Here is a 24,821-nt window from a genome sequence, read left to right as displayed (position 1 = left end):
AATATTACATGACCCTAATTTACAAGATTTTATACGATACAAAACAGGCAAATCTTTAAGTGGCATTTAGCAATTGAGAAATACATTAAACCGAACACAATTTTTATGGAAGATCAATTACGTTTTTTTTTCTTCTAAAAGCATAAGGTTTCAACACGTATTCTCTTATTGTTATCAAGCACAATGACATTTAGTAAACTAAGATATATATAATATTCATGGTTTCATGTTATGTTCAAAATAAGCAAGTTTTATTTACAATGACATTTTTCTATAATTAAAATCTTTTTGAATGTGACAGGCAGCAACAGAAAAATGACAGCTACTTATCAAAAATTCAACATCAAAACAACATTTTATCATTTTCTTGAATTAGTCATAAATTCATGTTTTTGAGGGCTCTAATATTTATGGATCCCCTTTGATTCACCATGGGACCAAATATAGTGTGATTCCTGACCTTTGGATGGAGATGTATAATGCATATTACTCATAACAATAAAATAAAGTAAAATCCTACCAGTATGGTGTTCCTATGAATGTATCTCGTCTTTGATGAGTCTTAGTATTCTTAGCAGAGACACCAAAATCGGCTGGAAAAAACAAACAAATCATAAAATATATTGTATGTATTTAATAAAACAATAATATGAAATGTATATGTTGCTACATGTTTTATTGCGAGTATCTTTTCAGGTTCAGTGAAGCCTGTTGAAGGCCCGGGATTATACATCACAGTGGATGCTTAAGACTGACACCTGGATCCATTTACTTGATTTGATATTATAATACATGTATATGCTTGTTATTTATTATTTATTGTTTGAATTGCCTGTGTATCCTGTCCTGTCCGTAGGTTTGTCTTGTGTGATTGTTTATGTGTGGTGTGGTCCTCCTGCACTTACTACTGTGTGAGAGTAAATCATCACGACACTCTTAAACTGTGATTTATTACTATGTAATGCAAGAACAATATCAATATTTCTAACAGCAGGAGGAATATTGTTTTAACTCAGAAAAACGATTTTTTACACGATGATTGAAGGAGATCAGGGGATAATGGAGAATAAATCAATTCAGTTTTCTATTGTGAAATGGAAAACAATTACATCTTTAGGAAAATGGGCTAAACACTGATTCAGCTCTCAAAGCTATCAATATAACTTTGTTATTAGCATGTCAATATTCATTTTATATTAAGCATTGAAAAAAAAAAAAAAAAAATATCTGCAATCTGCAATAACTTTGTTATTAGCATGTCAATATTCATTTTATATTAAGCATTGAAAAAAAAAAAAAAATATCTGCAATTTAACAACAAATTGATTATAACGGTTTCCGATTCAATTTTATGGTACACCATCATTTATCAAAATCAGTTACGAATGGAGTGGTGTTTAAAGTCTTGATAACACAACACTTTGGTCATTTTGTGACTAACGTGATAAATTTCACTTCTATTATGACTGATGCAATGTAAGTGGGAAAGAATTCCTCTAAGACAAAGAGTTCTTGTACGTGCACTTATTATCGCACCCATGCTGTGATTCGAACCTGGAACATTTTGGTTGAGGGGCCAATAATCCACGGTTCGATTACCACTGCGCAGAGATTATGAATGAAATGTTCTGGGCCGACTAGGCTAATTTAGTCAGGATATTTTGAGTGACAAAAGCTTAGTTTGAATGAAATTACTTATAGATATAATAAACAAACATGATACATATCAAATATTTACTCTTATATCTTATCATAGTTATATCACTAGTTTATTTATAATACTCCTTTAACATGTAACATGATCAAACAATAGTTTCAATCTTCGTGTCAAATCTCTATTTTTTTATTATTAACTAAGCATTATGTAATCACTATCTGTACCATTAATATTTTACATTTCATTTCATCAATATGTTAACTCTCATTTCATCAATATTTTATATATCATTTCTATACAACAGTAAAGATGCATGTACAAATAAGTCTGTTTATTTTTAAACAGTATTTTTATTCAGAGAACTGGCCCTGGTTTCACAAAACATTCTCATACTTAAGTTAAGAATTTTACTCAAAATTGTTTGTCTTATCTTATCTCCAATATAAAACTTTTGTTATTTTAATGTATCAAATACATCAGTAAGAAATTATGTGCAAAGTTTTGTGTTTCTGGATCGAAGATATTTCTTATAAACTGTGATTTAAAGTTGACTAAATTTTTAACTTTAAGTCTGAGAATGCCGTGTGAAAGCGGGGTCTGTCTCTGTGTGAATTGAAGAGCAGATTTATCCTATGACACATCATCCCCGTCATTATTTCACTAAAATATCAAATTACAATATGCAAATTTTCTTAATTGAAACAGAAATAAATGTATAAGTACTGGCCAATTGCTTTCAATGTTATAAAAGAGTCTCCCCATTCTGTTTGAGGTGTATAGAAATCAACTCCTTACAGTACATGTATATTTGAGTTATACATATACATGTACTAACTAGAAACATTTATCTATCTATTGGCATGAACATAATTATGATGGTCATGATATTGTATGGATTAGAACACTTAAGCGACTAAAGCAATTTAAAACTTTAATGGTAAAACAACAATCTAGACTATTACGGCTAAATCTTGTCAAAAAATCAAACTTTCAAGACTGAAATTTTCAGCATACATGTATTTATATTTTTATTATTTAAAACTATTATAGCAAGAACGGACATCTCTTTATCTAAATCTTACAAACTTTATCTTTAAACAAAGTAATACTGTATATAATAGAATGTGGTTCTCTAATCTGAGTCAAACCGGTTTCTATTTGATTTATCTTTCATTTTGAGACCTACATAACCACTCCAAATGTAATTTCAATCAGATAGCTAAACCAAAGGTCTGCAGAATAAACATAGAATGCTAATATTGCTACTGAATAACTTCTATAAAAACATCAAACAAGTATGAAATACATTGAAATCATTTCACGCATGGAAAAAACCTACGTTATGGTAGTTATTTCTTAACAACAAATATATAATTAATGTACTGTACATGTTAGTAGGTTAGTGGTAAACGTACACAACAGGACGAAAATCAATCGATGCAAAACAAGATAAAAATCTCTGTCATTAATTTAGTTTATATTTCATTTTCTAAAAATAGTCAACATTTAAAATGTATTGTAACAATCTTTTTTTTTTTGTAAATTTTGTCACAAGTTACTTATGAATGTTATATCATTAATAAATAGGATCCTGTTTGTGGAACACACTGGTCATAATGTAACTTCTAAATAATATGATCATAATATAACTTCTAAATGTATGAATTGCACTGTTTGAATATAGACTGTGTATTATGCATATAAGGATTTTTTTTCATGCTCTACCATTAATATACCATAGGTTTAATAGCTACATGTAGATACACAACCATAAATCTACACTGTGCATTATACATACATGTATATGTACATTTCTCAGGAAAGTGACAACATCATGTCATTGATTGTTTTTTGTGAGATTTTATGTACGGGTGCTTTTGATCATCCTTTAGAGCTGAAATTCCAGAGCTCTATTAATTGATTACTTCTATTATCATTTTGCAGTAATAATTTTTCTGTAGTAATTCTATAGGAACTAACACAATTTCTGTAGGACTTTTCCATTATGGAATAATGCTTTAATGTGAAAATATACTGTTGCATATTATTGTAATTATAATATAACAATAACATTCCTTAGCTTTGTTGTCATACACATGTAATTGTCATCAAGGATACATTTAGATATAGATGCATTATGTGAGATTTAGATAAAGCACTGATAATTCTTGCTAATGCAAAATGAATAAACTGAAAATTTCATTCACATTACTTTATTCTACAGAAAGTTATCACTGTTTGAAGTTCTCACAAGATGTGACATAGATTGTTTATTATTATCGTAACAACAGTACACGTACTTGTTATTCGAGACTAAGCCTCGCTTCATCATGTAGCTGCAATGATAAATAACCATTGGTATTTGAATCTGTAGATGTGGAGCCATGGTTTCACATTTGTATGTAGTATGGCGTGAGCTCACAGGTTATCGATTTGTCAGTGGTACAGGACAAAAGGCGTCTAGTCTTGTGTATATCATTGGCAGTACATGTACGTGTACATTAAAGATCCTCTGACAGTAGGAAATCAAAGAGTATGCCACAGTGATGCAATGCTGGCAAAATATCACAGCATACAGCATCATAAAAACCCATCTTCTTTAGACCAGTTGGGGCAAAAAAGTAAGACATAAAATCCAATTTCATTTCAATCCTCTGTACATGTATACATGTACCTAGCTTGTGCTGCATTAGTAGTTTATCTATTATAAACATAGAAGAATTCATTCAAATTCAGAACACACATGTAAGATTTTATGCACATCACACTATTTGCTAATTTGTTATTCTAATTTTAAAATCTTTATCTACTGGTATTTTCAGTGGCTTATTTTTCTCTTGTTACTTATTCTTAAATTAAAGGACTATTTTCCTGTGCATCAGTAAATTGGAAGTTTTGTTGGAATGAATCCAAATTTCATATTCATTTTCGTAGTATACCACTTGATAAAATGAAAACATCTTAAAATTTAGGGTAATACATTTAAACTTCTTGTAATTACATAAATGTCTATTCATTACAACAAAAAGGTGTGTTTATAATACATATACATGGTTGTTTTAGATGTTTGCTATCAAATTCGTAATCACTGTAAAAAGCCTCCAGTTGGAAATTGAATGAATAATATGTATGTTTTGGTCGGTCTGCATCACTGCTATTTTAATCACGTTTCACCCACCAATATTAAATTCAGTGATATAAGATTTTTTTTTAATTCATATACACCCAAACCTTGTTCTATTCAACTTGAGTCATGAATAGCATGATTATTTATTGTTATTATACAGTAAGGTGTAAAACAGGATGTTAAACTAGTGAAAAATGGTATGTCAAATATTTCATCAGATAAATTTATAAAGGTGTTAAATACAATAAAAGCTTGTTGTTTCCTTATTAAATCATTTAACATGATATTATTCTATCCGGAGTACTGAGTGGCTAGACAAATGTTATGTAACAGAAATGTGTTATCAATATTCAACAACACATATTTGCATGATTTCATATTATTATTGTTCATTTGACTTCCAATGTGAAGAAAGAAGTGGAATTTAATGTCTATCCTATGCAACTAAATCATTTCAGAACAAGAGAGAGATATAACAACCACTCGACATTTTGTGACTAACAGAGGTAAAGGAGGCAAACCTACCTTGTCAAATTATTTTTGCAAGGATGGAATAAAAACCATGACAATTGCATCAATAGTTATGATTTAAAGTTCATACAAAACCATTTATTTTAAGAAATCTTTTTCTCATTAAATTGTATGTGTCCAGGGATCTTTAGTAGTAACAGGAATAGAGACAATCTGGAGTAAACCACAAGGTCAGGCAGCAGATCCTATTCTTTGTCATGTGGGATGAAACTAATTAGTCGCTAAAAACCTAACCGCAACCGGTTAACCGATTTACTTTGTATTCACATTTAATATAAATTTTTTTATTATAATATTTGTTGCACCACAGGAAGACTTTGTGATACATTTTTAAATTATTAGTTATAGCTTTTTGTTAAAATAATAATAGTCAGTAGAAATTCCATTCATTCATTCATTCATTCATTCTTGATGTCTCATTCTCCATCTTTCTGGTACTTTGATAGGTCTTTAGTGAAAGAAAACAATATTGTGGCTACAATTCATGGGTTTGAAGGTCAGGAATGATATGAAAATGAATATACGTTAGTAATTTTTTGAACCGATTCAACAGTGCAGCCGAACCGTGACCTGTTAACCGAGTAGCTGTTTACATGCTTAGATGAAACCACAATTATACATGTACCAGTTATTAGTTGATGAACTGATACACATTAGATCCAATTTGAAGTTTATATGTCTTCCTTCTTTACTATAAATAACTTTAACATGGACTACATGCACAATAATATGTTTACCTTCCTTATTCCTTATTAAAGATACACTAGTTAAAGAGTTTAATAAAGAGTTGGCCATTCTTGCTATAATTCAAAAATAGATGATGGATAAAGAAAATATTGAAAATTTCAGTCAAATTACTTTATTCTGAACGAAGTTGTCACTGTTGCAAGTTTGGGCTAGAAATAGGCATTAATTGTCTCGCATCGAGAATTGCCAATCCACATACATGTATTCTCAATTATCAAGAAACAATCTCAATGGCTACGGTACCCTTGATTGGCAGGCCTTTCATCGGAAGTTACTGGTGGTGACGTTGGTGACTAACGGTAAACAGACTTTTATTGATTTAATTATTAAATGGACAACTGTTTAAATCCAAGATGTATCCAAGCCATCTGAGGGTCTACAGAGTTGATTTTGAGCTTGTCATGTAAATAAAGGTCTAATTAATCATTTCTATAACATCTGAAGCCTAAAGAAAGACTTGCAATAATCAGAGAGTGTGAAATAGCTGTATTTAACGTCCGCTTCCACCGAGGTGATATCGAAGACAAGCAATAATCAGATTTAGCTCTTAATGATCTTAATCTTAACTAATGTATCTTTAACTATATGTAACTTAATATTAAAATCTGTTGTTGAAGTTATGATTTAGTTCCTGTATGATTAAATAATGCTATACTTATAGATTTTATTCATGTTCAAACAATTATAAATTTCACCCTTAGAAAATTTCAGATTTTGCTCTCAAGAAAGGAAGTTCTCAAATTTGAATATCACACAGTAAAACATTAGCTTTAGGAATGCGTAATCTCCTTTGAAAATGCATACATTATGTCATTTATATAACTCTCTTATTACACATTAACAGAACATGTTTCCTTAATACATTTGTATAAAGTAATAAGAGACATTTAAAAAATATTTGACACATGTGATAATGTAAAATGAATGTTTATACTCTCAACAATTAAAACATGTATATTGTCTGTTGTCTTAAATGTTAAATTTATGTATTTTTGGGGAGTTCTTTTTTTATGTAATATCAAAATACATATAAAAAGCATCTTCTATGATAAAACTCTGGTACAATCAAGTCTATCAGATAGTTATTTGGATGAGACATGGTAGTTTAAAATGATATCAATCATAAAGTGAATAGAGATATGACAAATGACAAAATATGGCCTAAAGATATAATAAATATGTTCATATTACCTACATATATAAATATTCCAGGTAATATTATATAGTCGTTTAAGACATCTGGGATGAAACAGATGTTTAGCCAAAGGAAATATTCAATGTGTCACTTAATACGGGTACAATTAGTCTGGAACGGGACAATTCGTCCCCGGACAACCTGTCCCCAGACAATTTGTCCCCTGGTAGTAGTCCTGGGACGAATTGTCCAGGGATGAACTGTTTTTAGGGACGAGGTGTCTCGGGGTGAATTGACCTGGGACTAATTTTCCTAGAGCCCAATTAGCCTTGTTCAAATTTTTATATAGTCCATAATTATAATTACTTTATTTCTAACTTGATTTATGCTTTTTTATATCTCAAACTAACACTTCAAATCAACTGAATAATTTTTAATATTCTTTAATTTCAACTTAATTCACTATTTTCATATCTTCTACACAGTTCATTTTCTTTATTATAGAATGATCTTTAAAGTTTTACTTGTTAATCAATAAAATATATATATGGTGTTATGACAATAGGGAGTAAGTTGGTGGCTCGCTAACCAGGTATCAGATTATGGTCCAGTGTTGGCCAAGAAAGTTGCTCAGGATCTGAAGGCGTGGTTTTGCCTTGTCTAGTCATTCAGATGGGATGAAAAACTGAGGTCTGTGCACACATTGGTGTGCAAGTAACTTATTTGATTAAGTTCAAAATATAGTATAGGATTGTGTTGGGTTGATACATGGATGTCATTTCAATCAACGATAGGAAAGATTCATCAAAGTGAAAGTTTTGTTTCTAAAAATTAAGCAGAAGTTGGTTTGCTTTCTAATTCTTAATTTTATTTTTCACTTTACTGTGTCAATAACAGATAATCAATTAATTCTTAACATTGGCTTTATCGACATGTATGGACGAAGGGGTTGGGTTGCAGAATGGTCTATGGTGGTATGCACCTTAGATCACAAGGTCTGTCATTGAGTCAAGTGGGGTGGTTTTGATCCCTGCTTGTACATGTGGGTGACAAGGAGTAGGGTCACCTATCCGAACTTGTGTCCTCCCACTGCTAAACACCTATGCGCAAGAGAATGAAATTTAACCATATGCTAGCCCCAAAATAACCTAGTTTGTGTCAAGTGGAGATTAAACTCCATTTATCTATCTACGTTCGTAAAATTTTGAACCAAAAAAATTAACATATAAAATATAATTAATCCAACGACTGTTTTTGCAGCTGGACCAAAGAGGTTTAAAAACAGTATGCGAATGTAATTTAATAGTAATACAGACAACAGTTCATCCAAAGCTAAAGGATACAGAGGTCAAGAGTTATTTGATAGCATTCATCCATCTTTTTATACAGAATTTGTCTTCAGCTATACACCTAACTTAATTAGATTTCAATATCAAAGAGGATAAAACATCTTAAAGATTTCCAATCCAGGCTACTTCACATACAAACAACTATGATGATAATTGATTTTCACACCATAAAAACATGTCTTTTAATGGGGATTGCATTGTCTTTATGTCTCCAAGTGTGGCTTTATTATGGTTCTTGATCAATCTTTGCAAATCTGGGTGAAAAATCTATTATCTGCCCTCTTACACTAGAAGCAGGCCCCATACTGTGCTAAGTGTGTGTTCTGTGTGTATTACTTGTGAGACTTACATGTATGTGCATAATATATTGCTTATTGAGATTAAGATTTCCTGCATCAGTATCCATTTTCTACTGACAATCTGTCATTAGCAAAATCAATCAATTTCTGTCAAGAAACAAAGACCAACGAGATAGAATCGTCAGTGTTGTGAGGAATGGTTACAATCTTTTGTCCTTTTAATGTTGCACAAACTAAACGAAATCCAAGTGCCATACTATATTAGAAATTCATCTTTAATCTCTTTGTCTTCATACACTTTGTTCCACAGAGTCATTTACGGTCTGGGAAAACGGCCAACGTACTTGCTCAGATTTCTTCAGTGTCATCATACACTGTTTGAGCAACCATAATTCTGAGAACAAATCATCAAAATGGATTGTGGCACAGTGAGTAAAACGCTGGCTCGCTAACTAGGTCTCTGGTTCACTCCTGGTGTTGGCTACAGATTTTCCAACCCAGTTTCCCTGTGTCAGTGGTGTATGACGATGGGCCTGGCAAGGACAGTGTTTAGTTGTATGATTGAGATGAAAAACTAAGGTTTCATGTACATACATGTATCAACGTGCACGTTAAAGAAACCTTGACAGTTGGAATTTGAAATAAGAGTAAGCAGTAGCGCAACTGTATGGGCATAATATCCCTCATAGCACACGGTATGGTGTATGCCCATTTTCATTAGCCCAGACAGTGCAGAAAAGTAGGACGTTAAACCCCATTTCATTTCTTAATGGATTAGGGTATAGGAGTGGCAGCTCATGACTCTTAAGACTTACCTAGTTTAACATCACCATCGATGGTAAGCAAAACATTTCCAGCTTTCAGATCACGATGTATAACCTTCTTTTCGTGTAAGTATGACAGCCCTTCACACATCTCATGACACACAAATCGTATCTGATCTTCCGACAATGGCTTCTCTAAGTCCACCATGATACTGTCCAATGCTCCTCCTTCACAAAACTCAATAAACATCTGCAAAATATACACCAGAAAATTGTATCAAAGTAACACAATGAGTCTATAAATTTAAACTATCGACCCAAAGATCAAAATAACAATAACACATTTTAAAACACCTTTAATTTCTAAAGAGGACCGTATTTACAAATCTTTCTTTTTTCTTAAAATTCTCAGCAAAATCAGTTATTTTTCTCTTAAAAATAACAACAGACCTATTGGACATGCAAAACCTTATTTTAATTCAGTCGTGTGTGGAAGTTAAGAGAACACACGTACATCTGTGATGGCTTCTTTGATGATCAAGAAACTAAACTGGATTACCCAATCATCAACAATCTTAATCCCTGACAATTAAGGTGCCAATTAATTGATGAGATTAATAAAAGTTATTCTCACCAATGTTATAATATATAAAACATAGATTTCTAATGTATGGGCTATTCTCATTTGTTCTAAATTATAACCCCATCATAGGTAATGTGAATATGCCTCATGTTTTGTTACGAAAAGTGTGCATTGTGCGAGATAAATATTCCAGCTGGCAGGAAAAAATATATAAACACTTTTTTATATAAAAATTACTATATATTTTGGCAGAAATTGTCCGATCAAATTTTTACTACGATTTTGGTCTTCAGCACCCCTGATAACCTGCAGAAAGAGCTTTTAAATGATAAAATACCAAATAAATGGCATGGTTTCTATGTGATTCTGTTTAGGACCATACATGTACCGACATCTTTGACTTGCTTTTTCTCAAAACGTACTTTCCTGACTTGCGCAGCTTCAAACTAACACGGTTCAGTCAGTTTTTACCTGATTCAAACCAACCATAAACCATTTTGAAAAATTGGGTTGGAGAATGTGAAAATAACAATAATTCAATTTCCAAAATTTCCACATTACGACTCATTTTGCCAGCATGGGTCACATACATGTACATTGTGTATGTTAACTAGGCAAGTCAAAGATTCAACCCAGGCTTGCACTTTACAAAAGTCACCCGTCTAACCTCGTGGGTTTTCTTCAGGACAATTTGTTTCCATGCAAACCTTAATGTACATGTACATGCAAGCATGCTATTGAAAAATGATTGATGATTTTTTGAAACAGTAAAACTTTCTTTTAAAATTGAACATACATTAAGTACCCCCAGTATATATGCACATGTATGCTCACGTTAACTTTTTTTTTTTTAGGATACATGTACATTGTCTCCATCTTCTGGAATTAGCTACATGTATGGCCCTTTTCTTATTATCAGTACATGTACAGTGTATTGTGAAGTTAAGACGGTTTATAGCAGGGTGTACTAAATGATATTTACAATATAAAGCTATTTTTATTGTGGCCTTATGAAACTTTCCTATACCCCAGTAAATTGTGAGTTCCTGTTTGTTATAAATTAACATATTTTATCTTTACCATGTGTGTACAGTACATATAGTAGGAGTATTATAATAGAACATTACATTTAGTATACCATAAACATCCCACAAGGCTAAACTCAACTCATTTTTACTAACTATACTGTTAGTGTGGCAACTTTTAACCTGCATTTCAATCAAAAAATACCACCATATACATGTACCAATACATGTACACAACCTTAAAGGAGCTAAATCGCTAATATTTGTCACCTGGAAATTGACACAAATGGGTCTAAACGAGTATAATAACGTAATATGAATGTATATATATTGATTTACATTCAATCGTTTCTATTTTTACAATATTTTTTAATCAGTTATGTTTGGCGAAATACGCAAGAAGTCTCAATCGAATGGCAATCCCTAGTGTCTGGTTATTTGAGTATTTATTGCGCATGGTCACCAGATAAGAAAATGAGGTCACCGTGCTTCGTTCTTCGAGTCAATTGTTACAATTTCGCTGAAATGCATTATGGTACACGATTTTACCATGGTACACGATAAAATGTTTATTTTATCTTAAAAATTGGATATCAGAAGGTCAACTTTTCCAGGTAAGATCACAACATCAATGTTAATTTAAATTGACAAATTATTTGTAATGTCGAAGACTTTGGATGATATCTAGTTAGAGACTTAAGTGGGGGACAGACGAGCGTATTTTTTCGCCAGATCGCGGCGATTTTTAAAATCGCTCGAAAAATACACCCCTGTGCCCCTTCAGGGCGACGACGATTCTGCTTGGCGAACCATTCGCCCGATCAATCGCTCGTATCTAGCATGTTAGATATTTTCAGTTGAATATTTTTCGCCGGCGATTAAATTCGCTCGTGTGCCTGTGTCCAGCGTATATTGTCGGGCGATTCATTTTTATAAGCCAATCATCGAGATCGTTGATATCACATGATCTCAAAATTGCTGCCATTTTGTACAAGTCACGTGATGGACAAGTCATGTGATCGACATAATTACTCACAGAGTAATCGGCCGTAAAAAAATCGCTGGCAAATTTCAATCGCCGCGATCGGGCTGAAAAATACGCTCGTCTGTCCATAGCATTAGCTACTTCAAACATAGTGCTGACAACCTGTGACAGTTTATTAGGGAAGAAGGGTGGAATACATGTTTACTTGTGTCTTGTATGCATACAAGACCAGGCAATTATTATGTTTGTGGAAACTGTAATCAATTTTTTTCAAAGTTATAAAATATTGCTGAAGAGCACCTTTTCTGGGGCAATGATTGTGGGGGTAAATGGTCATTTGACATGATTCTACATGCATATCAGAATGCTCAAACAAATAATTAGGATGTATTTACATAAATTTTGAGTGTAAATGCAAATACATACACCTGGTACATTTTGCATGGATCTACGGGAATGATAGTGTACAGTCTTCATGAACATAAACATATATCCTATTGTAGAAGTATGATTTTGAAAAGTTTAAGGTGTACTGGTAATAATTACTTGGAAAAATCTTTTAATGCCATAAACGAAAATAATGTTTTGAAACAATTTAAGTTATCTCTATGTGTACCTACATTCCAATGTTGATACCAGATGACATGGTCTATAGTTGTAGGTACATACTGATTAAGAATGAAATTGAGGTGTGTCCTGATTACTAGGTATAAATTGTATCATATAACGCTGGCCTATATTTATATTTATAAAATGAATATATTGAAAAGATAGTTTTTCAGCTTCTTGTGTTGTAAAGTTCACAGTCCAAAATTCATGTAAATTAATGTATGAAACCAAACCAGTTACAGGGCAGGGTATAAAAGAACTACTATATGATTTATTTATGTAGGCCAACATATATACAGATACTGTGAATAGTGAATTTTACTATGGAGCCTGATACATCTACCTGACTTACAAGATAGGGACAGTTATACAAACTTTCTTGTCAACATAAATGTAATACATGTACCTACATGTATAAACTTCAAACCATACTTGTCATTGTAGTCTTACTCTCAGTTTTACATATAATGTTAAAGCAAGGAATATCTAATAAATGCTACATGTACATGTATATGCTAAAAGAGTTGTACCCGGTAGTTGTTAAAACAATAAATGTCACTGCCAAGTTCTATGCCTTTTCCATTAGCTTATCTGGAAGTTGTGAACTTACATGTACATGTACATGTATCCTTGGGTCTTATTTTCTTAAAGGGACAATATGCCACAGAATAAATGGCAAATACATGTATAGAGGATTTAAGACTGAACTTCACTGAACACAATTGAAGGTACTCTTTCCAAAAACATACTGGTACAAAAATTATTTAAACATACATGTACATTATGCAAGAGCTACATGTACATGTAAATCTGTCTTTCTTTAGGCCTGAAATGTTATCTAAATTATGAATTAGGCATTAATTAACTTATCCAGACCATAATCAACTCTCGATGCCATCGCTAGCCTGCGATATTTAATGGATTGGAACACATTTTTTTGAAAAATAATTAAATGCAAAAATGGATGGCCATGGCTAGCCTAAAATTCAAAAGCTAATATCTTGGTTCAGAGTGGAGCAATTGGACTGAAATTTTCAGCATATTCTATTTACATATGATCTTTTTTTTAAGTATTATAGCGAGAACTGTCAACTCTTTATCGAATCTCCCATAATGCCCCTTCAAACAGATCAGGCTGAACAAAGAATAATAAATTTAAAGTTTACATCGACTTCTATTTAATTCAAGCAGCCATCATTATGCACCATTATACATTAACAATTTGTTAGCCGGATTCTTAACAAATTCAGCCTTCTTTATTAACTCAATTTTCCAAATTATTTTTTTTTAATCTCTTTATTAGCAACAGGGGAAAGCAACAGAATGAAAATGAAATGATCATGAATTTGTAATCTAAATGAATGTATAATTTATTAGTTCAATCAAAGATCTCGAGGATACTGTCATTAAAGCATGATTCACACACATGTATCCAAATAAATTACATGCAGTGATGAATACTAAATTATACAAATTTCCACTGTAACTTCATTGTTAGGGAATATTGCTAGACATTGCAAGTGATAAATACATGCAATTTTGTTATGGAGACAAAAGCTGAAATGAGCTACATTGCACCAAATCAACACAATAATAAATTTCATCTTAGGCTATTCTCTCAAGGTCATCAAATAAGGTCATATCCGTCAAGAAAGCAAGTAATAAATTTCTGATTTAAAAATGTATTTACCGGTATTAAATGCGATTTTCAAAAAGATATTATGTTACAGGGTACAAGGCTAGATTCGGGACAAAATTCAAGTTAATGTACAACATGTAGGTCCAAATTCAACTCTGTAACAAACAGTAATATTTACTGTTTATGTTTTCAGTTGAGTGATTTTGTGAGTTTTCTAATTGAATGCACTTCAAATGGGATGTGACATGAAGAAGACATAGTATAGTATACTTCTTGGTACATTGATGACAGCTTGAAATTGAACATGAATTCATCAACCGTAACAGTTTTATTAAATATAATATATTTTTCACTTAGAAAACGTATGGAAGACCTTTATATTAATCTGGGTTTAGGTACATGTATATGTACAATCTTTAAATGTACATGAACTTGACTGTAAATTGTATATAACCCAAGGCTACTGAATAATTCAGTGAATTGTATCTTGAGATTGCTATCAAGATACTGCACAAGAGCTTTAAGCTTTTCGATATACATCATTTATTATACATGTAAGCCAGACAGTATCAGTTGTATCAGTATACAATTTGCTTTCAAAACAAGCTTCCGGAGAATCGTCAGTCTGTGAATTAAATTTGTACCATGTTTCAAAAAATAATCTCAATGAACATCAGGTATTTTAAAATTTTCATCCCATAATATGCCTAAGTAGATTTTGATCAACACCGCCATTCTTTTGAATCTTAAAGTTTGTAAAACTCTAGTTGTGTGTAATACTTACCGATAGTGTACCATTATGGTAAAATGCTTCATGTAGACCGACAACATTGTGATGTTTACATTCAGCTAAAATATTTATCTCCACAATAAAATCTTCTAAATCTTCTTCCGATTTTATTTCTACTTGTTTTAAGGCAGCAAGCAGGTTTGTTTCTTTGTGCTCAGCCTAAAAATAAAATAAAAATAACTCTTTATATTAATTACCTGCTACTTTTATACATGTATATGTATCAAAAGCATCCATCAAAACTAAACTAAAAATAACACAGTTTTTTACTTACATGTACATACATGTGTGTAGGAACTGTAAGGTATGGAATCAATTTCAATGTGAAGAAAGCATTACATGAACAATCATCATGACAACAATTTTTATGATCTCAGATTAGGTACATGTAATTTCAGGACTAACACACATACATGGTTTGATTTTATTTCAATAATTTGTTCCTCGTGGGGATCTTTAGCAGTAGGATGAAAGCGGAGGACCCGGAGAAAACCCACGAGGTTAAACAGGCCACCAACCATACTTTAACACCATGCCAGACCTTAATATACATGTACATGTACACCTAAAGAGCATGCATTACCCCCCCCACACACACACACACACACACACACCTTCCCTGATCTCAGATTATAACTTTAATGCAACTTTGCAGGGTGAAAGAGAAGGTGGTACCAAAGAGACACAATAAGCGTTAACTTTCACTTTTATTAACTTAAAAATGTATGTGTATATTCGGTATACTATTACTCAAGGTTTTATTGTGTAAATCTATTTCTCTTCTCTCCAGGTGTGTATAAAGTACATGTAGGTGTAGCAAAAGAAACCCTGAATGATCCACCAAGGTTATATAAATGGGCTGTATACTGTCCATCATATGTCAGTTTGTATAAATGAGTGTTTTAACACCTTAAGATTCAAGTACCAATGCCAAACATAGTCAAGCTTTGTAAAAAGTGTACATAGTAAATCTATATCCCACAAAATAGTTCCAGGCTTTACTTTGACCTATTTTTATTCTTCATACCTTGTTTACATTTTTACCTTTTTCAAACAGAGAAGTAAATTAAAATATAGAGAGTGTGTAAACTTATTTATGTACATTGTAGTATACATATAACCTATAGACATGAGTGTGTATACATGTAGATATATATATGCAATCTTAACTAGGTTAATATCTGTATTCTGTACATAATGTACAATGTAGGGCCTATCAACAGTATACCACACCTGCTAAAATGTTGCCAACTACTTACATTGTATTATAGGATATAGGTGTACATTTATACACTGACAAAACAAAAAGGTGTGACAAGTATCTGTTAACTATATATACCAATCTGGTTAAAACACAAATCCTATTTCGTTTCGTTTTTATAGTTTAAAATTTTGTTTTACTTGTCTTTACTACACTTGGATCTGGAAGACTTGTTATTTAACTCGTGTTCTGCTTGAAATGAGGGGTCAGCCAATCAAATGGTCTGTCGAATCGAGTGTTTGACCTTTTTTGCCCAGAACTGTGGGTAATCCACTAGTAACATCAATGCTGATTGGTTAATCAAATGTCTGACATCAAAGGTCAAAGGTCGGTCTTTTGACTCCTGACGTGACCTATCGCTATAATTTGTCAGATCTTCATGTAGTGTAGGCCATCGAAATTATAAAAAAACAAAACGAAATATAGATCTGTCTTTTAATCAGATTGACTATATACAAGCATAAGGGAACTCCTCAAGGAATCAGCGTTCTAGAAAGAGTAACCATACATAGATGTACATGTACCCTGCATTGTGCATGATCAGTGACCGCCCTAGACTCTTAAAACCTTTAGCCAAATTTTTAGCCAATTCAAAATTTTATTAGCCAATTCAGAAAGTTTTAGCCAAATATTTTATATCATTTTTATTCATATGTTTGTTAATTAAAAATGAAAATAAATGTGTGTGTGTGTTTGTTGTATTTTACGTCCGCTTCCACCGAGGTGATATCGCGGACAAAATAAATGTTTAATATGTACTTTTATTTTATGATCAGTAGTGGAATATCGCGTTTTATCAGTGAAATAAAAGTGTTATTCCACTGGCTAGTTGTTTTTAACTAAAATGATTGTAAAATCATAAAATAAATAGAACATTTGTCGTTTTGTCGTGAATAACATATTTTATTTCATCTCTAAGCAAGAAAACGTTTATGTTTTCACTCATGCTACGCATTCGTGAAAATATAAGTTTTCTTGCTTCTCGATGAAATAAAATATGTTATTCACTCTAAAACGACAAATATCCTCTATATATAGTACACAAGAATATTATTTTATCTCCTTGTTCATGCAAAAGTTCACATTATTGAGAGAATGAATGCAGATAACAAAAAAATGTTTATAGGACGTACTTCACAGTCACATGATTTAATTTACTTCATCGTCATAACAGAAAAGACACGACGATTCTTTTTAAGACACCGCTGATTTGAAATTTATGTCCGGTCCATCCATTTTTATAAGCATGAGGTCATTGAGGGTTAGCTCGACGGTCTCGGTTAAAGGTCTAATTTTTGTCCACATGTTGATGAAGCCAACGAAGGACTTGCGTCCGAGATGACACGCTCACTCACGGAAGTAGATTCTGGACTAACAGTAGTCGTAGGAAGGAAAAAGGAATCTATCCTTATTTTGGGTTTACTAGTATTAGTTGTCATTAATGTGCGTTTTATTTATTTGCAGCGTAAGTAAAGAAAACTTGTAGTGAAGCGAATGTAAACAACGCAGTGCCACACAAAAGGGGCGTAACTGTGTTTTATAGTCTCCAGACTCGATCTTTCGGTCGTTTTAATGCGTAATATTGTAACATTGACTGATTTGCGACTTGTAAGATTGAGACTAGAGTAATTAATGTACTAAAAATAGACACTCCATCGAGTCGATCGAAAGAAGCGTTTAACGAGACGATTTCAAGTTTAATATTAGCAGATTTACGAAATAACACTCTCTAAAATTCATTCGCCAAATTTTTCGCCAGTATCATCACTTTATTCGCCAATAAAAATAATTGTCGCCATTGGCGAATTGGCGAATGTCTAGGGCGGTCACTGCATGATTGGTGTGTTTATTGGCCATGGGGGGGGGGGGGGGTGTGTGGACGGCTGAATGGTTAGCGTGCGTGTGCTGTATCATAAAGTCTGTCATTGAGTCGACTGGCGTGGTTTCGAATCCCCGGTTGTACGTGACAAGGAGTGGGGTCGCCTGTACAACCTCGTGGGTTTTCTCCGGGTCCTCCGGTTTCCTCCCACTGCTAAAGATCCCTATGCGCAAGCGAATTATTGAAATAAAATTAAACCATGTGTTAGTCCCGAAATGACCTAGTTTGTGTCGTGTGGACGTTAAACCCCATTTCTCGTTCTCTCTCTTATTGTAGGGTCGCCTGTCCAACCTCGTGGGTTTTCTTCGGGGTCTCCGGTTTCCTCCCACTGCTAAAGACCCCTACGCGCAAGCGAATTATGTAAATAAAATTAAACCATATGTTAGTCCCGAAATGACCTAGTTTGTGTCGAGTGGACGTTAAACCCCATTTCTCTCTCTCTCTCTCTCTCTTATTGGCCATGGAGATAAAAGGAAATGGGGTTTAATGTTGTGTTGTTCTGTTCCGACTGGGCTAATGAAGATAACCATGGCGCCCAATTGAAAGCAGAGGTACATGTACAACGTACAATGCTACAAATACATGAAAATTTTAACACATACTTTATATTTCTTAAATTCATTCAGGAATTTGAGGTCGAAAATTAAGAAAAATGACCACGGGAACGCATCTGACTTTTCTTGGGTGGGATCATAATATGTACACTGAACAAGGTCTCATATAGATGGGAGGGGTCTGCATAACTATAAATCCTACATTACCTACATTGTAGAGTTTCTAATACGCCTACTACAAGTTCATGTATACTATGTACAACTGTACAGCTAGATGTATCTATTTGTAGAAATTTTAGGCTTTTCTTTTAATACAACATGTACAGTTCATGATAACAATTATACAGAACAATTAGAAATAGCTTCCTTTATAATATGAAAACAACTTTGACCTTTAAAATCATGGTCTCAACCTTATTTCATTGTAAACTTACAAGCCTCATAAAATGTATAATATACATGTAGGTAACAAGTACATGTAACAACCATGATGTGTGATAGATATGTCAAGTGTGTCATTTGGGTGGTACCAAAGTTTAAAACAATAAAGTATTGTCATAACCTATTAAATTACTACCTAACAGATCTTTTACTCTAAAAATAGACATTACTGTACGGTACATGTACATTATAAAGATTTAGATTTTTTTGATTTTTGTGGGATATTTATATTTCTTGGGTAGTAAATGTATAATGACCCCCATTTGTATACTAAAATGCTGATTTAACTGCAATAATATTTGAATTCCTGATATTCAAAGTCATTATTAATAATGAATATTCAAATCAATTCATATATGATCAATGTTTACACTGAATATATAATATTTATGTGGGCTAGTGATTCCAATTCTCATGCTTGGCTTAATCAAAACAGTATCTGTTGTACAACTACAAGCTTAGACACATGTACACATGCATGACTCTGATATTCTTCATTAGGCCTACAAATGTACTAAGCGAAAATTGTAACAATCAATTATCACATATGAGAAGTGTAAAACTTTGTGATTGCAAAAGAGACCAAAGAATCCTATTTTTACTGATTTTAACCATATACAAGAACAGTTTGATGCATGTATTTATAAGCTTATACATGCAAATGTAATGTAATAATAAAACAGACATGTAAATAAACTGGAAATGTGATTTGTTTGGAAACATTTCACGAGAAATAAGGATGACCAGCACATTCTATATTTTGTTATGTGATGCACTACATTTATAAGTGTAATACTGATATATCATATAAATATTGTACAAGTCACTGTCATTAAAAAATAAAGTATCATATCCAATACATGTAGGTCACAATGACACCGGTCATGCCTGACTTACTATACATCATGTAGTAAATTGAAGAGTATGGTATGGAGCTAATTTATATCTTGATAGTAATATCATAGAACAAATGACAGACATCTTATGTAAGAAACTAACAATACAAATGTAGATAATATACAAACAATGTAGGCTACATGTACATGTACTTGACTGTTGACTTGCATTAAATATCTTATATAACCTGTGTCAATACAGTGTCAATCATATCATTATACATGTACATGAAATACAATACTTTGTACTAAAGATAATAATATATGTATTATTTGACCCTGTAATTATGTACCTGTATTGACAAATTATGTCTAAACGATATGGAGCAGTGTGTCTAAACATCAGTATTACTGTTTAGGTTTACAATATGGTGTCGATGGACTGAAGGTGATTCTATAATTAACAATGTCCAATAATCAATAATCATTTTCAGAATTACAGGTCAACAGTACATGTACATTATCATTAAAAATGAACAGGTCCTTACTTTGTTAACACGAGCTTATCTGATCATGTGAACAGAGAAGATAGAATCATGTCACCCTCGAACTAAATACATGTAGATTGCATTGCTTTAGTGAGATAGATGTACATCTATATAGTAAACACAGTTTGTTTTCTCTAATTGGCATGTATAATTGAGCCAATTGAGGATGAACTTTGCAAAGACAATGGTATTTCTTCACTCATTATTTCAGCTGACACAATGACATCTAACAGTAACAGTAACACTGATCTCAAAAAACAAATGCCTTACATTTTTTTATCTCCATCAAATATAGAATACATTTACTTCTAAGGTGCAATAAACTGAGGATGATGACCAACTGTTGTTATTTATTACAATTTTAACATCCAATATTTAACCTGTGATATTATGGACAGGTTGATTTAATTAAAATTATATACCGCACACATGACGGAGGCATAAAAAAAAGTTGGTGACCAGTCATTTGTATTTCTAATTACTGATCAACTGAAGCCATCTCACATTGTATTTGAAAGAAACACAAGCAGATTAAGCTAAATCGTTATCCTTAATTCCCAATAAATTGGGGCTTAATTAGGAAAGGATCTCGCTGTACAATATACACAAAATAAGCTTCTTTTGTTTTTTTCTACTTAAAATAGGCAAAATGATGATTAATTAAATCTATGTTATTTTGTTTTCATTCCTAAGGGCTAACATATGATGAGCTGTTTTTCAAAAATGCAGCAGATTTACCATCAAGGGCTGGGGTTGTTTATCTAAAAACTCTAACACTACACTAAAATTATTTTTATTTAATTCCTTGTTGCCTGAACCCAACTTGTCATGGGCAGGGCAGGGCACGTGCTGGATTTTTTTTGACAAGATTAATGTTCTAATGTTGACATTTTTTTTTTCTACAGATAAAATATTGTGCGGCTACATTCAATTACCTTGTATACTTTTCCAAAGGCGCCATCGCCAAGCTCGCCTGTTATAGTCCATATCGCTAGAGGATCTTCGTCTCTCTTGATATTCACACTCCAGATATCTTTTTTCTTCACGTCCTCCGTAATACGGAAGAATCTCTTGACACTGCTAAGAAATGACATGACTACGAATCGAATGGCACTAAAAAAACTGGTTTGTTCTTTCAAATTCAAGTCATTCAAGCGGGCTAATTATGCAAAATGATATGATAGATTTCGGAAAGAACACGATAACAGAAACGTCTGTTAACTAGATGTTACCATATCAGATGTAACTGCAAGGCGAAGTAGTATAAATCCGTTTTAATATTACTCATACTTTCTCAACAAAAACACAGCATATTCCGCCATCTTGATTTTCACATTGCGCATGAGTAAAGGTAACGAAAATTATAGTCAAGGTTATCCACTAGACAGATGCGTTATAATGTAGGGAAATTAACCAAACGACCTGTATATCCGCGTCACAAATATGACATCACGGTTTCACACACCAGTTGTCGTTTATTACATGGGGCGTTAACCATTGTGTTCCTGGCGTTACATGTGATGCTATTTACGGAATATAATAAATAACTTTAATATCATCTTGTTTTGTTATGATTACTAATTATATGTAGTAGTATCAATTATTATTTCAATTGCCTTCACGTTCACCACAGGAAGTAAAATATATCCCTGCATTTCGAGACTAACAAACTGTCATAATGTATGTACTGATGTAGGGAAGAGAATTTTGCCCAGACAGTGGTGTTTCCCCCTACTTCTACTTTCCACCAAATTCCAACTGTGACAGACTCGAATGTGTGCATGGGTGAAATTCGTTTTGTTTTTGCCCCATCCAAATGACTAGGCATCTACCCCAAACAATAAGAAAGCATGTGGTTTACAGATGAAAAATTCAGGCCCCCACCAGGCTATAGCTGTTCCCTGATCCGTTTTCATCCGTCTGAAATAAAATATTGTTTACACAAAAAGGTCCTCCACGCTCTCCAAATCATGGATTGTATAAATAAAACCATATTACCAAAGGTATTTTTTTTTATGTCAGTAATTATCCACATGCTAAACTTTTGTTACCTCTAATTAATTATCAATATGAAAGACACTCATTATAGACGGAGAGATAAAATTTCTGTTTGTCAAGTTACCGAGAACAAATTGCAAAAGAATTTCTTTCACTGGAATCTAGTAAAGGGATGTATGGCTGAACTTGGAAGTTGTACACAAAGATTTTTTTATGATTGATTTTAGTAACCTATGGTGTCCTCTTAAAGAATCTGCCGATTGAACCTGGGTCACCGTTGACCGTTTTTGAGGAATTCAAGATGGCGTCCAAGGCGGCCGCCATTTCAAATAATCACCCATAACCCCCATACTATTTTGTCTAGGATGATAATTTTGGTGTCTAAACGTATGTTTTTGAGGCCAAGGATTACACCGAAATCATCCATTATGTTGTGGGGTGATTAGATAATAGTAAAATGCAAAATGCCAGACAATATGGCCCTTTAACTCGATAGCGGCGGTTTGGACAATAATTATTTCACCGAACCAAACTATATATTCATGGACATAGAAGCATGTGATTGATACGATAACACTACATACATGCCTAACAGGGGGTCGAGGGCCACATGGGACGGCCCTGAAAAGACTGGCACAATCTGTGATTTGATCATTTAAAAAAGCAAATTCTACCCGCAAAATACGAAAATACCCCCACAAAACAAGGTAATATTCAGTTTTGAGAAATTCAAGATGGCGTCCAAGGCGGCCGTCATTTCAAATAATCACCTATAACCCCCATACTATTTTGTCTAGGATGATAATTTTGGTGTCTAACCGTATGTTTTTGAGCCCAAGGATTACACTGAAATCATTCATTATGTTGTGGGGTGATTAGATGATAGTTAAATGCAAAATGCCAGACAATATGGCCCTTCAACTCGATAGCGGCGGTTTGGACAATAATTATTTCACCGAACCAAACTATATATTTATGGACATAGAAGCATATAATTGATACGATAACACTACATACATACCTAACAGGGGGTCGAGGGCCACATGGGACGGCCCTGAAAAGAAGGGCACAATCTGTGTTTTGATCATTTAAAAATGCAAATTCTACCCGCAAAAAACGAAAATACCCCCACAAAACTAGGTAATATTCAGTTTTATCCTTTAGTCGTGTGTCTGGTTGCAACCTGCGACTTCACAGGTGCAAAGTACTATACATTCTAAGCCACCCCTAGTGCAGCTACAAGCAAGCGTACTATTTGGGGCGTCACTCCTGCATCCGCATTTGATGAGCCACAGGAGCAATTTGACCGATTGTAATGTTCTCAATTTAGTCTCCTTAACCCAGCAATACAGTTCTGGATCAAGTTCCGATGGATTGCGATCTTCCAGTGAACGCCACACAATAGCATGGTGGTGACATCGTTTTACTTTCCATACGAATGCATCATTCGTTGGAGCAAGACAACATGGTTTAAATGTGGATGATGACGATATATTTCCAGTTTGCTCTGTCCATAACAAGCTGACAAGAATCACGTCACAATGGAATCACCAATCAAAGAAGAAACAACCGTTGACATTGGAATCACCAATCAAAGAAGAAACAACCGTTGACAAAACAATTATCATTGGAATCTTGTCAGTCCATACTCTTACTCGATATGACACGGTTGCATGCTGCTACAGGCCACTGTACATGTATTTATGTCAGTTTGTTATGGACAGAGTTCTAGCAAATCGATGCCTGAAACACGCTGGTAGGTATGAACAACTAAAAGTCATCATCCCCACTCAAACATGGTAGTCTTACTCAATGAATGATGCATTTACAGAGAACGCAAAAAGAGCTCATCAAGCAGCCATTGCTGGGTGAAGGATACTAAATTGATAACACTACAACCGGCCAACTTGCTCCGGGGTCTGTCATGTGTCTCATCAGATGCGGATACAAGAATGACACCTCATGCATTACGCTTGCTTGTAGATGCACTACGGATGGCTTAGAATGTACAGTATTTTGTGCTTGTACTGTCCTAGGTTGCAGCCAGAAATAAGACCAAAGGAT

At 33.3% G+C, this 24,821-nt stretch overlaps 1 protein-coding gene across 1 annotated transcript in view; it reads right to left on the bottom strand.

Moving 5' to 3' along the window:
- LOC126816839 (serine/threonine-protein kinase 10) overlaps positions 1–22,087 on the bottom strand; it is an 83,874-nt gene extending 61,787 nt beyond the window's left edge. The window contains exons 1-4 of the mRNA XM_050543600.2: positions 21,695–22,087; positions 15,235–15,399; positions 9,661–9,859; positions 521–593 (exon numbers count right to left, since the gene is read on the bottom strand). Coding sequence (XP_050399557.1) covers positions 521–593; positions 9,661–9,859; positions 15,235–15,399; positions 21,695–21,853 — 596 coding nt within the window. The 5' untranslated portion in view covers positions 21,854–22,087. The remainder of the gene's footprint in view (positions 1–520; positions 594–9,660; positions 9,860–15,234; positions 15,400–21,694) is intronic.
- Positions 22,088–24,821: the final 2,734 nt, after the last annotated feature.

This window comes from Patella vulgata, chromosome 3 (assembly GCF_932274485.2).
Source record: "Patella vulgata chromosome 3, xgPatVulg1.2, whole genome shotgun sequence".
Classification (NCBI taxonomy): Eukaryota; Metazoa; Mollusca; class Gastropoda; family Patellidae; genus Patella; species Patella vulgata.
The sequence above is the reverse complement of the archived record's forward strand: the minus strand, read 5'-3'. Positions and strand labels throughout refer to the sequence as shown.